At 46.2% G+C, this 19,156-nt stretch overlaps 1 protein-coding gene across 1 annotated transcript in view; it reads right to left on the bottom strand.

The window, feature by feature from the left end:
* Positions 1 to 623: 623 nt before the first annotated feature.
* The window catches only part of TESK2 (testis associated actin remodelling kinase 2), a 110,847-nt gene continuing 92,314 nt past the window's right edge, over positions 624 to 19,156 (bottom strand). The window contains exons 9-11 of the mRNA XM_075003535.1: positions 17,303 to 17,389; positions 8,319 to 8,466; positions 624 to 5,608 (exon numbers count right to left, since the gene is read on the bottom strand). Coding sequence (XP_074859636.1) covers positions 4,596 to 5,608; positions 8,319 to 8,466; positions 17,303 to 17,389 — 1,248 coding nt within the window. The 3' untranslated portion in view covers positions 624 to 4,595. The remainder of the gene's footprint in view (positions 5,609 to 8,318; positions 8,467 to 17,302; positions 17,390 to 19,156) is intronic.

Below are 19,156 nucleotides of genomic sequence, written 5' to 3' on the forward strand. Positions count from 1 at the left end.
CCTGTGTACATACACAGAACACCTAATACAGTGAGCATCCCTCATCCTGCTTTACTGCAGCCTGGATTTCTTACTTCTCTTTTACATAAGTTCCTCAGGGAAGGGACCTTGGCTCAGATCCTTGGGGGCAAAGAGGTATTTAAGCCTACAGTTCCCACTGAATTCAGTGAGTGTTAAGTGCTTGTGAAAATATGAGCCAACTCTCATTGGAATCAATTGGAATTACATGCTTTTAAATACCGGTGAGGCTCTGGGCCTGTCTCTCATTTCTTCTCTCTACAGTACCATGCATGCCGTGAGTTCTCTATCCTTTCACAAGAGCCTGGCTGGCTGCCAAAGTAGAAGGCAGGCTTCTGATGCTGTGGAACAGTCCATTTCCACAGCAGCACAGGACACTTTGGGAAGAGGCAGGGGATCTGTAACCTCAAGGCCAATGCTGCTCTGGCTGCACCTATAAGGCTGCATTCCTCCCCCCCGCAGCACACTGCATGTAACTCACCACTTTAAAACTAGAGATGCTATATGAAACCAAAGTTGCATTTCATATCTAGGAACTGGTAACACTTTACTGAGCTTGTGGGATAGTCAATTTTTCCACTTTTGTTCTCCTGATCACACAAATAATCATTTTGTTTTATTTTTATTTTGAAAGCAAGTTGGGAAATAGTTTACAAAAACTGATCAAGAAAAAATTATGAAAATATTTCACTAGATTCATCTTTGGTTACTTCTTATTCAGTTCCAATAAAACATACACCATTTCCATAGTTCAAAAACATCAAAGTCAGAAGATCAATCAACATAAAAACAAGATTTGCTTTCTTTACATATTCATAAATATCCACAATATTAGGAAAAAAGTTGTTTTGCAAAAGATTTTTTTCTGGCAGTGTTAACTTACTATTGTACACAGGCTACAAACTTCTTCCTAAGCCTTTAATTACAAGTTTAGCTATTTACAGACTGCAAAATATTAAGACATAAAACTCCTTCATAAATAAGAAAATAGATCATCTTGCAAAGGTCTTTAAACTTACTTAATCAAATATCCACCTGCCCCGAAAGGTTAATTGTTTTTTGCATAGAAATGTAGTGACATGCAGTATAACAATAGCATTAAGTGCAAACAGGAATTATTCAAGTGTCTTTAGTTGTACTGGCAAGAAACGTTCTGTACATCAATACCTTTCAGCAAAGTCAAATACACCTATTGTAGCCCTTTCGTCCTGCAGCTGCTTCTTTTTGGGGCAGTGATTTACCACGTTCGCTGCTCGTATGTCACCAGTCATCGACGATGACAAACACATAGCTTATAGACGACATTTACATGAATCCAACATAGAAATGTGACTAAGTTAGATTTCTTCAGGGAACACAGCAGTGTCTAGAAATAGTTTTAAAAAGCTAGAATTGTGTCCTTTAAAAAGTCAAAAACATGATAAAATTGGAACAAAACAACTTTCAATGGTATTACTATAAAACAAAGGGTTTGCCTGAACTCATTTTTAGCAGGTCGTATGTCAACAGCTGGGAGAACCTGCTGCACAGTATGGACGACTAGCAATACCATAGCGGACACCACCACCTGGGGAGGGACAAGTGAACAGCCTCCATCTAACCAATCGAGTCGGCTCTGTGTGGCCCGATGGACAATTTGTGATTAGTATTAACCAGATCAGACCTCAAAAGGTTTTAACCACGAGACTCGCCAATTGAAAAAAAAACAGACTTACATTCACATGCCACTTCTGCCACGCAAGCTGGTACTTGGGAAAGACTTCACGCTAACAACCAGTCACCATTCCTGGGCATGTCTGTGCCCCATCACCAACTCAGCACCAAGGGCTGGAAACAGGGCTGGGCCCTGCACAATAGAGCTGGCTTTCTGTTTTGACAGTGGAATATTTTTCCCCGAAAATAACACTGTTCACTGTGGTGTTTATATAATGGCTGGGAAATACAAGGGCAGAAAAGGTCACTGTGACTGGAGCCAAGGACAGACCCCATTCCTGTCACCACAAGAGCTTCACAGCCAAGTTTAATTGAAGAGGTGAAGGCAAACTTTCAGTGCTACCGGCGTCCACAGTGAGAGCCTGTTGCGCTGTTTTAAGATCTAAGAACAAACATGAAAGCAAAAGGCGGAGGTGCTGTTTCTTTGCTCTGTCTTTGCAGTGGGACTGAAGACAGGAGGAGGATGCTGGTTAGATTCCTTGGAGCCCAGTAAGGTTCCCAGAAATAAATACTTCTTGTTATTGCTCATTTGCCTGAAGTCACAATCCTAACCCTGCCTGGTGCCTACAGAAGGTGGCGATAACGGTTTCCTTTCGTGAAAGATTACCATTGCAAGCCAGGCATCCGCTGGAGGATTGTTCCTTAGATTGGCTTGGTAGTTGCTCAGCCTTGCACAGAAACTGCAGGCATGTGGGTAGCACACCTGCCATCCAAGAAGCGCCATACTCTGTAGCCCCTCAAGAGAGTGCACAGAAAACAGCCAAAGAAAAGAGAGAGGGGGAAGAAGATTGCTCTAGAAATCAGCCCCATTATGAATGAAGGGGAGTGCAGAGGCAAAGAAGGTTTAAAAGACCTTATGAGGGATAGAATTTTCTTCTTCCAACTGACCAAGGTCTGCCCCATTGATAAGGGTTGTGCCAAGAACACAAGGATGCCCAGGGCTTCTTATTTAATTTCTTCACAGTCCATGAGAAGGGGCAAGGCAGCTGCCTGCTCTCACACAGGCACTTAGAGGAAATCTTAAGTAATTCCTGGGCCAGCAGACAACAATTTACCACTCCACAAACTCAGGTTTCATGCCCCCGTTCTCAACCAACCTGCCTAGCTGGTCTCTACAGAAACCCCTCTTTCCTCATCCTCTTTCTTTAAGGTGAGGCAAGAGAGGAATAATCTCATTTCCTTCTAGGGATACCATTGTTTGATATTTCCTCTCTCATCATCAGTGCTGAGTTCTCCCATGGCTGCCGTGTTGAAACAAGAGCTTCCAATTTAGTACTTGGGGTGGAATTTGCTCCAGTGCCAGGGACTATCAAGTGTGAATCTCGGTCTTACAGAGGCAGGAATGACAACGCAGACAAAACACCTCACACGTTCTAATCTGGGAAATGCAGGTGAAAGGATCATACAGGAGGCTGGAGAAATATAGCCATGGATTAGCTTTCCACATGTTGCCACTGCCGACTCAGACACACAAATATGTCCACAGGAGCTGGCTTTATACACGCTTTTGTCTCTTTCAAATTTACGTTCTGGCTGAAACCACCACAGTCAGCTGCTGAAGGCAGAAGCAAATGGAGATTTGCGTGTCTATCGCTTGCTACCAACACAATACACAATATAGAATTTATGGAGAGAAATGGATTTTTTTCAGTGTCTCTAACAAGCCAAAAGTTTTTCATGTGAGTCTGTCCTAATCCCCTTCTCAAAAGAAAAGATTTCTTTACGTTTGCACGGACATAGTTTAAGTTTTCTGCTTCCATTGCTCACTGGGTTACTATTCTTTGACAAACTTATGAAGCAAATTGCTTGGTTTAAATCAGGGCAGATCATTATTGCAGGGACAACAGCACCATATTAGGAGGAATGGGATGTCTCGCAGGGCTGGAAAAAGGTAACAGGACCCTTTTGTCTCTGGGTTACCGATTCAAGCCTGGCTCAGGTTAGTAGTGAGTGATGAGCTGTTCCCTGAGTTCTCTTTGGTGGGTGAGTGGGGAAAGAGCTGACGGTGTCAGTTCAGCTACTCACAGACACGTGTCCACCACACAAAGCTTTCTTTGCAGTTTCACAAGATGCCAAAGAATGAATACGCCTGGTGTCTGAGCTACCCTCTTTTCAAACCGACAGCAACCCTTCTCTGCAGGGATTAGATACCCAGGCTGGTGTGTCTATGGGGGAAACCTCAACTGTTTTTGCCTCTGCTGTGTCTGCTCCATGGATGCACATGAGGCTGCCGTCTCCACTGCTGTTGAGCCAGCATGTCTCAATGGGACTAGCATCACTGCATCAGGAAACTGAATCCCAGGGAAGAAGCAGCATACAGGAGAGAATCGTGTCATTAGCAAGTACTTGAGGAGCTGATAAATTTTCAGAGGGCCACCAGCAGAAGATGTGCGTTTTTCTTGCTTTTCAAATCACTTGGTTCAAATTGAGTGGTGAGAGCTTCCAGGTCCCATCCTCTGAGAGCTAAGGCATTTCTACCTGCCTGCACTATCCAAGAGCCATTCTTCCAATATCAGAACTGAACTCATCTGAATCCCAACTGAACTGACACTTACCAACTAGACAGATTGCGAAGTGAAAGATGCAGGGGGTCAAATTACTTACACATTACCAGCTCCTGCTGTGTACAGCCCTGGGGGATGCCAGGTGTGCCTCTTGTGGTGAGCTAAAGGAGGACGTACACAGTTAAATAAAATAAAAAAAAAATACTGTCCCTACCAATGTGCTTTGCTGCCTCCTCTCTGATGTTGGTTTCTCTGATCCACGGATGTATCCAAGACTTAGCACTACAGGAAAAAGTTAAAAACTAAGTGAATGGGGACAGTTTGTCCCCACAAGAATGTATGTGGGTTTTTAAGCCCTCTTTAAATGTCACATTTTGACTGTGTGCTGCCAGATGCCGACATATTAGAAGGTGCCAGTGAAAGAGGGGCTGAGCTGTCCATATCCAGCACTTCAAGTGGCAATGTCTCTCTGTCCAGCCCCACAGAGGGGTTAACACTGAAAGGAGACTTGGAAGCCTCAGTCAGTAAGTTCTTCCGAACCTCATCTTCCACCTCCATGTCTTCCGAGGAGGCACAGCTCGCAAATGCTCTCAACGGGCTTCCTTCCTCAGAGGTGACTGAATTCAGGGCTGAGCTCCCCTTGTATCTTAAGGATTCAGGCTGAGTCTGAACAAGCGGCTGGGTATATCCTGGAGCTTCACTTGTATTCCTAACGGGACAGAAACCGTTTTCCTCCTGGGACTCTGGCCCATCGGAGCAGTCCATGTCCTCTTCTTGCTCTGGCAGTAAAGGAGAATCCTGCCTGTGCAATTTGGCCTGAAAGGGAGGGATCTCGGAGACTCCATACTTACTGCTGCTCAGGAGTTTTTGCCGTACCTCAGCCCCTAGCTGGGTCGAGTCGCACCTGCTGATCATTGAAGACAGACCCCCAAAAGGGACATAATCTTTATGCAGAAGTTCAGGAGAGACTGGGAGAGATCTACACCGCCTCCCAGGGGGGAAGGAGAATTCCTGCCAGTCTGTGCTATAAACCTGCCTTGACAGGGGCTGGCTAGCCTTCAGGCAGCCCCCTGCCCCTGGAGAGTGCAAGTCGAACACCAGGGAGATCACTGACTTGCTTGGCATGTCAAAGAATTTGATTTTTCCCCCCTTCAGGTCTTCTCTGGCACTGAAGGGGTTGACTTTTCGTGACACACCCTTGCTTGGAGTGTAGTAAGGGTCCTGTACATTGATCTTGCGGGAGGGCTTGCGGGAGAAAATGTCAGACTGACTGCGTGACAGCAGGATGTTGCGACGTGGGCGGGGTGACTTGGGCGGGATCTTGTCATCCAGGGAACTCAACCGTTTTACTCCTTGTCCTTTTTCATTCAGCCCTGAATAGGAGAAGAGAAAAACCTTTAGCGTTGCGGCCAGACGTGATGGTGGTCTGGCTCACTCTGCATGGGTCACTATGTTAAGAAAGGGAGAGACCCCTGACTTACAAATCAGGCTCTCCTATAGGGAGCGTCCTCCACAAACACTCTCGAGTTACTTGAATGGGATCCATGAATTAAAGGAACATTGGGAAATTCTGTTATCCCCATTCCAAAGCGTATGCAGCACATGCTCTGAATGTGGAGCAATACAGATCTAGGTGTGCCAGAAGGAGCCATATTCTTCTGCTATTTGTTTAATTTAAAAAGAACTGAAATAATCATTTAAAATTACTGCTTCCCTGTGCTACTAACCTCTTACATTAGACACAGTGAAGTAATTTTGAAGTTTGAATTTGCTTTTAACCACTGGTGCACTTTTGCTTTCTGCATTTCAGTCTGATTGGTCAGTTTCACTATTATTTATGGTCAAATCTGTCTACACTAGGAATGTTAGTTTTGAGTTCACAATGCAGCAGGGAAATGGACACCCAAAGGAGATGGGAGTTTTACAAACTTTGATATGAATGAAAATGCATTCATACATTTCAGGGCCCTTCAAGTACCATGTCAGTAAACCAACAGGCCAACAAACAGGTCTTTGAAGGGGACAGTTAATAGCTGTTGTCTTTTCCCAGCCTCTTTTGAGTTCTTTACGTTAGAAGAACTAACCTAGGAGCACGAACTGTTGATGAAACTGACCATTAAAAAGAGTTAGAGCACAAAACACTAACGTGAAAATGGTGTGAGTGAAGTTTTCGCAATAGCTAAGACACCTTCATGCTGCGAAATGTGAAAACAAAAGAAGTCAATACTTTCTATGGGAAGTGGTTGGATTAGATTCCATGAGCATTGACACCGGACATTATCCAGCACAGAGACTAGGGGGACTGTAGTTTGACTGCTGTTAATTTGCACGTGCTGCCTCTGAAAGTCACTCTCAGCTACCACAGGGCAATGCTGACTGAGCAGGTGGGAAGTGGGATATTTTCTTCTTTTTGTTTGAGAGACAGACTAATTCCTAATTTTCCTTCAGACCCTGTGATGGTTTAGATTGTGCTCCCAAGGACCTCACTGGGCCAGAGAGAAAGAGGTGCTCAGCTAACGAATACTAGGTTATATCTCTCTATCACTATGGGAACCTGAGAGCTGCTGGGGAAGAAGAAAAACAAATGTGCAAGGTGGGGAGCTTCCCACAGCACAGACCTTTCTCCTAGCCAATACCCCACTATGGCTAGGGTCCCACAGACGGTACCACACCCTCGTTTGTCTGCAGTGTAGAACTTCTTACAACTCTTTGCAAAAGCTGCCAACTCAGCAGACTTCTCACTACTCCTTCTGCCCACTAGGTGGTGCTACAGCGCTGGAATGGAAGGCAGGACAGTCCACCAAGCATTCCCAGCTGGGTCGGGATTTTAATCTTTTCTCCGGAGTTCACAGCTTTTCTGGGCAAGCAGATCTTGTATCCACTGTACTCTTTGTCCTGAAGGATCCCGTAAACACTTCACAAATGTTACATGTACATTTGTCATTTATACCAGGGTGTGGTGGGGACAAGCCAAGTGCCACAAGGGAAAGACATGAAAAATTGCATTTATCGTGCACCAATGTCTATTTCCAAATCCAATTCTGCTATACCCAAATCCTCAGGAACTTGTGAATCCCTGCCGGAACTCCCTCGCTGCTTTACAAAGAGTGGCAACACTTATTTCCAGCTCTGGCTATTTGCAAGATCTGAGAGCTTTACACTGCAATATCAGGAGGTACTTTTGATCAGTTACTCAGGGGATACCTTTGTAACGGAACAAAAGTAGCTAAAATGCTTCCATTCCCTCAGAGGCCTGCGCACAATCTGACCTGGGGTACGAAGGCATTTGGCTTTACAAAAGGAAGGAAAGGTCAAAGAAGGGCCAATAAATTGTCTAAAGTCATTCTCTGTAAAACATGGCCGGTAAAGGAAGTGCAGTACTGTAGCGCGAGATACAGCCTACATCTACATTACCCAGAAGACTGACCCGCTCAGAGTTGATCTTTCAGGGTTCTATTTCACACACCTGGTGGAGATGAGCAAAATTGACCTTTCAGAGGTCAGCAGTTGATCCTGTTCTCCTTGATATTGTGAGGAGTAAGGGAAGTTGAGAGGAGTAACTCTCCCATCGATCTTCCTTAGCGAGGATGGCCAGGTAAGTCAATTGCAGATAAGTCGATTCTAACTACACAATTGCTGTAGCTAGAATTGCATATCTGCAACCAAGTTACCTGCCTAGTGTAGCCCAAGCCATGGGGTCACTGTGATATAAGAGTAACTGTTGGGGGAGCATCTTCCTGGACTTGGGCCACACCAACACTTTTTGTATAAGTGTTTGAAATACCCGAGGTGACAGGCTGGCAGTGTCGACCCAGGTAGACTATCAGTTCGTCTGAGAGTGGGAACTGTATTTCCTTTATGATCAGATACTGAAGCAGGGCTTGTGCAGCACACTGCTCAAGATGGAGTTCATTAAAGGAACTGGGAGAAAAATTAAAAAAAAAAAAGCCTTCCATCTTACTTCTGTTTTTATATTTTTCACAGGAAGTGGGTAGAAGGAGCTGCCACCTGTGACATGAAACATTTCACTATATAGTCATCTCCAGCCAGCCCCTGCAGAAACGCACCCCCCCTAACTCACACCTTTGGAAATTGAGATAGGTTTTCTCTCTGTGCCTTCCAGAGTCAGCAACTTCCTCTCTCTTTCAGACTCCTCATTTCTCAGGCGGTTTAAGATCTCCTCCAATGTTCTGACGATGTCGACAAATGACGGACGCAACTTTGGGTCCATCTATGGATGGATACAAAAACCATGTAAAACAAGCAGTCTCTTCCAAGCCATCTATCTACAGTGAAAAGTGGATGAGCAGTCAATGTTCAGGAATGTAGGAAATTCAGATTATTTAGGGTTGGGGATATGTTTTAGGAAGTAAAACACAAGTCCATGGCAAGTGCACACTACATGAAAATAAGTGGTGGGGAAAAACAGCATCACAACCTCTCCATTTGTAAATCCAAGCTGATGTCCTGAAGATTTCACCATTAACTGGCAAGCCCCTGGCTTCCTATGTAGTAGACACAATCGGGGGGAGTGGAGTCTTCCTCTTTGTACTGGGAGTTCATAGTGCAAGGATCACATTTCTGGACCCGAGTAACTTTGAATGATTACATGTCCATCCAGTTTCATTAGTGTCTGGACCAGTACTAATTATACCAGGGCTGCTTGTTCACATGTAGGTGTGCCACTATTGAAAAGGTTTTACATTTTTCTTTGAATTACTAGTGCCTGTTATGAAAAGCTACCCAGGCAGTGTAGATGACTGGACAAGTATCTGACACCTTTAAATATTATTGGATTTCCACTTGGCACTTGTTCATTGTAGGTTCTGGATCTCTACTACAGAATTCTTGCAGCAGATAAGAAGCGAGATTGCATATGGGTAGACAAAGCCAATACAGTGTGAAAAGCATCTTACAGGACCACCAATGAACCAACAAAAAATTGTTGCCAAGTAGGTGAAACCAGGGGTGGGGGAATCCCCAGCCCACAGTCCAGATCCAGACCCAGAGGCTTGGGACTCCTCCCACCACTCATAGCATCCAGCCCACGATGGGGTGGAGGGTTTGAAGCCTCAAGCTTCATGAGCTGGATCAGGCAAGCCAGGGCAGCATTCAGACCATGGGCGATGCTGCCATTCACCGCTGTCCCCCCATCCACAGGAAGGGGAGGGGGAAACAGCAGCAGCCTCAGCAGCCTGCTTGGAGGCTTCATACCAGTGCTCTGATTGGCTAGAATTCCACCCAAACAGAGCAGTGGAGGGCAGAGCCTGGGAACAGAGGGAGAGGAAGCAGAGCTGTGCGTCCAGGAGGCAGCAGGTGAGTGAACCCGTCACCCAGATCCATGCCCCTCAACTGCCTCTGCACCCCTCCCATCCAGACCCCCCAAGTCCCACCCTCTTCCTGCACCCACCCTCCTACCCCCCACCTGCCCCTCCCTCCAGACCTCACACCCCAAATCCTACACACGCCCCTCCTGCACAGACCTCACAGTGCCCCAGGCATTAGGAGAGGTTTTGTGTTCAGCTGCTCTGTATAACAGGGTTTAATTCTGCAGCTAAAGTTAAATCCCAAAGCTAGAAACACAAGGCAGACCATCAGCTTGAGGCAAGCGGAAATTCCAGACTCCGAGGACAGCATCCGTGCAGTACAGATAGACTCAAGCAGATCTCACCCACCACACGATGCCCAGAAAGGGGCAGCGCTTTGTAAAAGGTTTCCCTAAGACTGCCCTGCAGACCCTAGGAGATAGAGCAGACTGTGGAAAATGAAAATCACTGGCCATGGAGGCAATCTTATGGCTGAGAATTTGGACACCGAATAAAGACTATATGACCAAAGCCTTCACCCCATTCTGGTTGTTCTAAACAGCACTGGAGAGGAACTGGGTATTTCTGACACTGTGTGGCATAAAGCTAGCAGCAGAGCATGCGCCTTAGCAATCCTGATTCATGTAATGGATCTAGGGACCACTGCATGCTGTAAGAAATTAGAGCAACTCTTAGTCTAGGACCTGTGAGGGGTACAGGCAGTAGAAAGACAGCTTAGAAGAGCTACCGTTGTCTCTTCCCTCCTCAGCTGCTCCAGATTCTGCTCTGGAGCAGTAGAGAATTCGGCCTTTGAGCCCGTGGATCTCAACTCACCTTATAGACCCATGACTTTCTAAATGAACAGACATGGTTTCATTTGCAAGAATGCAAGCAGCGTGCCTAATAGAGGCAGCAAGGGCTTTGATATTGGATTTCATGGCTTGGCCATGTTTACGCTCAACCATAATAGTGAATTACAGCAGTTTTTTTATTCACTGAACTTGTATTTGTTTTTAATCGCTCACCCTATGCGGCTTTGCATGGCTTCACTTGCTGCAGGACACACCAATGTCTCTGCATATTTATGGTGCCACTAATTTTGCTGAGCCACTCAGTTTCCACGACTGTTTGCTGATTTGTGAAATAATAAGAATACAACATACGATTGCCTCTACCCTCTTTGCAGACCTGGAGGTATAGCTCACACACTAGCAAGATCACTCACCAGCAAAGCACAAAGTGTATGTACAGGTACAAGGAAACCTTAGCTAGGTTGCTCTGAACCAAGTATATATGTTGAGTGAATTACAACATGCCTACAGTGAAAGGAATTTCGTTAACTGTTGAATTGAAACATCTGCTGGGGCTGCTCCTGGGACCACACTCACACGCAGGGAAGGAACGTTTTACTGGGAAGTGCATTTGGTGCTAGCCAACAAGTAACAATTCCCTCTTGAAAAAAAACCTAAATTCTTGCACAAGAGAATGTAAAAGTCATTTCTCCTCTTGGCTGAAAGGTTCACACACTAAGAATTTCATCAGAGTGCTGGGAAACTGGTTTTCACCACGCCCCATGGCCTGAACTGACTAAGCCTGGTCCTGTGAGATGAGAACTCACATATTTTAAGCCTCTCTCTAATAAAACTACTTACCACTCACCGGACAGCATACTTCAAATGATCAACCCACTTATAAACCTTATTCAGCCCTTGCAACATCTCAAAGTATTCTCTTCCCTGAATTAATGGGTTCTATACCAGGGCCAGGCACCTCCCACAGTCACAGACCCTCCACTTGCTCTTAGCCAGGCAGGGAGCAGTGACGTGGGGAAGCTGCTCTCAGCTTCCCTCCTTTAAGCACTGCAGGCACAAGGAGGATCTGTTGCAGGTCTCCAGATGGACTCCACATTGGCCCGGCCAGGGAAGAAGCCGGGGTGACTGGTGGAGGGTCTGTTGTGGATCCCCACCGCTATCTGCATGTCTGTCACTGGGGGGATGGGAGGGGTAGAGAACTATGGCAGATCTAGCAGGCTTTGAAGCTTGACGGGGTCGGGGAGGTCTTGGTGTGACCCATACTCATGGCCCGAGGGGGGAAAAATACCCACCTCAGGGAAGTGAAGAAGGGAAGGGGGACACTACCCTTCTCAGAAAAGCACAAACTGTGTTAAACAACAAAAACCAAAGAAAATCCCAAAGGAGAGAAAAGATGAATCCCAAAACAGTAGCAAGCTGCACAGCTACCTAAGGACACCACAACGCTTCATTTCAAGATGCAGGTGGTTCAGCAGGTCCATCCCTCCCCATCCACCCCCAGACAAGACCACAAGGGTATCTAAAACAGACAAGCACCTGCAGACATTACTGACAAAATCTCCAAGTCAGAGAGTGGCTACGCGCCCACATCCTGACATGGAACACTCAAACAGAACTAAGGGTCACTTTTGAAAATTTGGCCCTTCATCTCTCTGCGCTTACTTTTTCTAGCTGTAAAAACAGGCAGTAGAATCCAAATATCAGCCGATGTCTCTGAAGTGTTTTGAAAATGCAGAGTGGCACCTCACAGCTAAGTGTTGCTATAGTGGCAGACAGAGCTTATCGTACAATGCTGCACTCCAGTGTCCTTCTATATTAATTCCTTTAGAGAACTGATCTCATCAGGATTTTGTCTTCTATTCTCTTCCCACAAGACTTCCTGTTCAACCTATTTATACTTATAAATGATCTGAAGAAAGCGATAAACAGTGAGGAGGCAAAATTTGCTGATGATACTGAACTGCTCAAGATAGTTAAGAACAAAGCAGACTGTAAAGAGCTGCAAAAAGATCTCACAAAACTAAGTGGCTGGGCAACAAAATGGCAAATTAAATTTTATGTTGATAAATATAAAATCCGAGTTTGCCGTCTTCCTGGCGTCAATGTGGAGCCTTCCAGCAGGTTTAGAGCGGTACAGCTTCGTGGGTCTCAGCTTGAGCTTGGAGCAAACTAGCGAGTGATCTGTATCACAGTCAGCACTATGATAGCTGCGTGTCAGAAGGACGTTTTTGAGGTTATTACGCCTAGTGATGACCACGTTTAGCTGATGCCAGTGCTTCGAGCGTGGGTGTCTCCACGACACTCTGTGCTGTGGCTTCATTTGGAAGAATGTGTTTGTGATGCACAGATTGTGGTACGTGCACAGTTCAAGGAGACGCTGTCCATTGTCATTCATTTTTCCCACACCGAAGTGTCCTAAGCAGGAAGGCCATGAAGCCCAAATCAGCTCCAACTCTTGCATTGAAGTCACCCAAGATGTACAGTTGTTCACGAGCAGGTATTTGCGCTACAGTAGCACGTCACAGAACTTATCTTTTACTTCTGGTGTGGCATACAGGGTTGGAGCATAAGCGCTGATCAGGTGGACGGGACCCGAAGAAGTCTTTCTGATCCGCCCATGACTAATTCCACCATTTGTAGAAGGGTGTTTCTGACAGCAAAGCCAACACCATGCTCTCTGGGTTCTTCTTGGGCTTTACCCTGCCAGAAAAAGGTGTAGTCGTTTTCCTTCAGAGATCCCAAATCTGCGAGTCGCATCTCTTGCAGTGCAGCGATATCAACTCGGAGCCTCTTCAGTTCTTCGTTGATGACAGCAGTCTTTCGGGTGTCACTAATGGCCTGAAGATCTTCAGTCAAGCCGGTCAGCATGGTCCGCACATTCCAGCAAGCAAGCCTAAATTGTTGATGTTTCTCACTTCTTGTTGATTTTCTTATTGGTTTGACTGGTGCCCACATTTCAGTCACTTGTTAGGTTCAGGAACCTTAAGCCTCACGCACCCAGCGAGGCAGGTGAACTGTGGCGGGACAGTACCCTATTGGCTGGGGCTGCCCAGCTTGAGGCGGGCGGTGACTGTCCAGTGAGATGCGAGAATCTCTCCCACCATTGAAGGCAACCCCTGGCGCTCGTTCTCTATGCCAATCGAGCAAGAGCTTATAACCGGTATCTGTTGCCTCCCGTGTTGACGCAACGCTGTTCAGCGACACAGGAGTACCTCTCTGGGTGCGAGACTGGGCACTTATTTTGGAGACTCTGGGCTGCCCAGACACCAGCATCCCCCTCTCGGCTTTACTGATATAGTCCAAAGGAGAGGATAACCTCCACGTCTGGTACCAGCTCAGCTGCAGGAATTGCTGGGACAGTGCCAGAAGTTGACACCGAACCGCCCTCGGACTCCACTCCAGATTTTCTGTCAGGGTTTACTCCCTTAGCCTTTCCCCTTCCCAGGATAACCCACAAGGCAGTGGGGTGTGGAGAATGTGGTTAAGGATCCCACTACTTCATACCTCCCTGTCACCACGAGTCACCATAGCTCCCTGTGGAGCAATGACCTCATATTCCCGGGACCCTCCTCCCCACCTTTCGCCCCCCCCACCACAGCTACCATCACCATAGGACCCTTCCCAACCCACTACCCCCATCTGCTCCCATGTCCGCCCTCCTCACTGCACTGGCCCCTCTCCCCCCAGTGCCCCCAGGTCCACCTTCCCCCATTGCTCTTCAGGCTCTTCTCTTCAGAGACTCGTTTTCTTGATAGTGCTGCCTTGCAAGGCACGGGTGGAACACCATACCTGAAAAGGACAACAAACACGGGGCTCCTCCCTCGGCGAACTCCCAGAGGCAAACTCCCTTCCCTGTTAGCTCCAGGAAAATATGCGCAGCGGCCGTGGGGGCGCCGATGTGACATCCAAATGGCAACATCTGAGGGATACAGTTTACAACACGGCCTTGTCGGTGTTTGGAAGAAGAGCTAGAAACATGAACGACTGGTTCAAAGCTAACTCCGATGAGATGATTCCAGTCATTGAAAAGAAGCGCGCTGCACTCCTGGAGTACAAACGCTCACCGAGCCAGAGTACCCAGCAAGCACTTAGAGTGGCCAGAAGAACAGTACAGCAGACAGCCAGGCGCTGTGCCAACAACCACTGGCTCCAGCTATGCAGCAGCATCCAGACCTGTGCTGACTTTGGTAATCTCAGGGGAATGTCCGGGGGTAAGAAGAAGGCATTAGGACCCACCCAGAACAAGACGGCACCTCTGCAATCCAAATCTGGTGAAGTCATTGCTGACAAAGCCAAACGGATGGAGCGCTGGGTTGAGCACTACTCCAAGCTGTACTCACGCGAGAACGTTGTGGTTGACGCAGCCCTCGATGCAGTCGAGCTCCTACCAGTAATGGACGAACTGGATCAAGAACTGACTGTGGATGAACTGAAGAGAGCCATCGACAGCATTGCAGCAGGAAAGGGCCCTGGCCAGGATGGTATACCACCAGAGGTAATCAAGTGTGCCGCGGACACACTCCTGGAACCCCTACATGAGCTACTGTGCCTGTGCTGGAAAGAGGGTGAGGTTCCACAGGGTATGCGTGACGCTAACATTGTAACATTGTATAAGAACAAAGGAGACAGAAGCGACTACAACAACTACCATGGAATCTCCCTCCTAAGCGTCACTGGTAAACTGTTCGCTCGCATCATCCTTGGCAGACTCCAGAAGATTGCTGAGAGGGTGTACCCCGAATCGCAGTGCGGATTCCGTGCAGAGAGGTCTACCGTTGACATGGTCTTCTCTCTAAGGCAGCTGCAGGAGAAGTGCAGGGAGCAGAGGAAGCCACTCTACATAGCCTTCATCGACCTGACCAAGGCCTTTGACTTGGTCAGCAGGGATGGTCTGTTCAAACTGCTCCACAAGATAGGCTGTCCTCCACGGTTACTCAAGATGATCCAGTTGTTCCACAAAGACATGAGAGGAACCATCCAATATGACAGCGCATTATCGGATGCTTTCAGAATCAGGAGCGGCGTCAAACAAGGATGCGTGCTTGCTCCGACATTGTTCGGGATCTTCTTCGCACTCCTCCTGAAGCATGCCTTTGGATCTTCAACAGAGGGCATCTTGCTGCACACAAGATCTGATGGGAAACTGTTTAATCTTGCAAGGCTGAAAGCTAAGTCTAAGGTGCAGGAAGTCCTCATCAGAGACATGCTGTTCGCAGACGATGCTGCTGTAGTGTCTCACACAGAAGACCAGCTTCAAAAACGGCCATGCACACCCTCCTCAGGCAGTGTCGGCTCCGCTGGCTTGGCCACGTCCACAGGATGAATGATGGAAGGATTCCAAAAGACATCCTGTATGGTGAGCTAGCCTCTGGCAAAAGACCTCCCGGACGCCCCCAGTTGCGCTACAAAGATGTCTGCAAGAGAGACCTCAGAGAGGTAGACATTGAGCTGGACAACTGGGAAGAACTAGCAGACGACCGCAGCAGATGGAGGCAGGGGTTACACAAGGGCCTTAAGAAGGGCGAGATGAGGATCAGACAGCTAGCAGAGGAGAAGTGAGCGCACAGAAAGCACACTAAGGACTTGCCAGACACCCACCACATCTGCAAGAGATGCAGCAAGGACTGTCACTCTCATGTGGGTCTTCACAGTCGCAGTAGACGCTGTAAATGAAGTCCTCAGTTGAAACTATAAAGGGCGCGATCCATAGTCCATGCAGACTGAAGGATGCCTACTACTAAATATGAATAAATTTACATTGGTAATAGTAATCCCAACTATACATATAAAATGATGGGGACTAATTTAGCTATAGCCACTCAAAAGAGAGATCTTAGAGTCACTGTGGACAGTTCTCTGGAAACATCCACTCAATGTGCATCAGCAGTCAAAAAAGCAAACATAATGTGAGGAATCATTAACAAAGAGACAGAGAATAAGACAGAGAACATCTTATTGCCTCTGTATAAATCTATGGCATGCCCAAATCTTGAATACTGAGCACAGATGTGGTCACCTCATCTCAGAAAAGACATTGGCTTTGGAAAAGGTTCAGAAAAGGGCAACAAAAATGATGAGGGGTTGGGAATGGGTGCCACACAAAGAGAATTAAAAACTGGTACTTTGCAGCTTAGAAAAGAGGAGACTAAGGAAGGATATGATGGGGATCTATAAAATCATGACAGGTGTGGAAAAAGTGAATAAGGAAAATGTATTTGTTCCCATAATATTAGAACTAGGGGGTCACCAAATCAAATTAATAGGCATCACACTTAGAACTAAAGAAAAGGAAGTTTTTCTTTGCATAACACACAGTAAGCCCATGGAACTCCTGGCCAGAGGATGTTGTGAAGACCAGGACTTTTAATGCGGTTCAAAAAAGAAATAGATAAATTCATGGAGGTTAGGTCCATGAAGGGCTATTAGCCAGGATGGGTAGGAATGGTGTCCCCAGCCTCTGTTTCTCAGAGGCTGGAAATGGAGGACAGGAGAGGAATTACTCAATGACTACCTGTTCTATTCACAACCATCTGGCATTGGCCAGTGTTGAAAGACAGGATACAGGCCTAGATGGACCTTTGGTCTGACCCAGTGCAGTCGTTCTTATGTTCTTAAGAGACTAGAAAGAAATATTTGGAAATTTCACTGCTTTTTCCGTGCCTTCTTTTTGGAAAGACACCAGAGAATTAATTTCTAATAAATCACTGTGTCCTAGGCACTCTGGTGGCTGGACTCTAAGTGATATATTACCCCAGTAATGCTAATAAAGCACAACTGGTTTTGCCCTGTGCATGCGTGGGCAGTCTGATAGAGGTAGTTCAGCATGCCAGTCCCACTGGCTCAGGAAGCTGGGTGAGCACAAGGTTTTTCTTTTTTTTAAAAGCAAGCAGCAATTCTGGATTTTGAAGGGCACCGGTTTTGGCTCTTCTCCCTAGAACAGGGTACTCACGTTACAGCAGTTGAAGGTCAGCTGGAGGAAGTCAGGCGGACAGTCTCCCACCATGTGCTGAAAGGCATCATAATCTAAGCCAAAATTCTGCACAAACAGAAAGAACAAAGAGTAGCCCAGATGTATATTTCCCCTCTATTAGACCCAACCCCCTTCATTTCACAGGCTGCTATGCAGAGTAATCAGGAATAGCAATTAACACCACCTCTACGAGCATCTACAGGAAAATGAGCATTTGAGAAAACTTCACATATTACAATGGGAAGACTGAATTCCCCTGGAATTACGTGCTAGAAGAGGCTTTCAGAAGAATAATTTGACTTCAAAGCCATTATTCTTCTGAACAGAGTCCTAATTCACCTTCTAGTACCAGATTTCCGCACAATTCAAACGTGTAACTGAAGAGCTATAAACTGAAACAATCAAGCAGGCCAGGACTATGAAGCATGACACACTGTGATTGTATGATCACCGCTTTTCTAAGATGATAAATTGTGTACAAAACATGCCATATGAGGTACACATGAAAAGTCAATCCACCGAACAGTATTGTTCTGGTAAAATCTGTCTAGCAGCACTGCATGTAAAGATTTTACTATATATCAGTGGAGTGACATGTTCCAAGGGTAGATAAGCAGCTCAAGTCAGTTCCTCAGAGACATAAAGCTAATCCGCACCTCAGTCAGGTGTCAGCATAATTAGACAATTACTTGGGAAAATGGCCACTCTTTGGCAGGAAGAAGGGTGTGAAAAAGAAATTCATGTATTGGCAATGAAACAACCGGGGGAATCTCAGCTGGAGGTAAGCCTCCAAGAGAAGAGAAAGGTATAACAATAGAGAACACTCAAGATATGTCACCTCTCTCCTCATGGAAACAACAATGCCTGAAAAAACTGACGGAGATATTCAGCCAGTCAAAACTGCAAAAATCATCAAGTGAGACAGACCTTTGCTTTGAATGCATTTAGCTTGCTCAGTTAGGTATCAGTTTGCATTTTGTTTTCTTTGTAACCAATTCTGAATTTTATGCCTCATTACTTGTACTCACTTCTAATCTCTCTTTTCTGTAGATAGTAAACTCGTCTTGTTCTTTTATCCAAACTAGTGTGTGTTTCTAATTAAGCATCTGGGAACCTCCATTTAGGATAGCAAGATTTGTGCATACTATCTTCTATTATTGAAATGGCAAACTTTATGCAAGGTTGTTCCGTACACAAGGAAAGAGCTGGGCAGTCCAACATGCATGTTTTTGAGGACAAATGTGGGACTGGGAATTTCTGGTATCACCTGTGAAGTAACTCGTGAGCAGTTAGACATAACACTCAGACTACTCATCTGGAGCGATTCTGCATGCTAGAAACAGTGAGAGAGCAGGACCCAAGAGTGCTTATTCCCAGTGAAGCCATGTAAGAGACATTCCAGGCTAAAGGTCTGAGGGTCACACAGCTGTCCATCTGTCCAGGTTGTACCCAAGGGAATGTCACACCATGTTTTGTTTGTTTCATTTGTGACTGGTTGAACAGTTTCAATCAATATTAAAATGAGATTTAACAGATCCCACAACATCCAACAAAAATTCTAGGAATCCACAGCCCTATGACAGCGATCTGAACACATGCTGCTAACTAATCGAGGTCTCTTTCTGGCAGGAAAAATAAGACAGGAGGAAAGAGGGAGAAGAAGAATGAAAACTGTGGGCAAAGGATGGAGAGGGAATAAAAGGTAAGAAGGAGGGGAAAAAAAACCCAGCAGCAGGTGCAATTGAACATGGAAACCAGATATGAGAACAAAAAGGAAGGAAAGTGAACAATAAAACATAATAGGTCCATGAAACAAAGTGGCGGGGGGGCAGG

The sequence above is a fragment of the Carettochelys insculpta genome, chromosome 9 (assembly GCF_033958435.1).
Source record: "Carettochelys insculpta isolate YL-2023 chromosome 9, ASM3395843v1, whole genome shotgun sequence".
Lineage (NCBI taxonomy): Eukaryota > Metazoa > Chordata > Testudines > Carettochelyidae > Carettochelys > Carettochelys insculpta.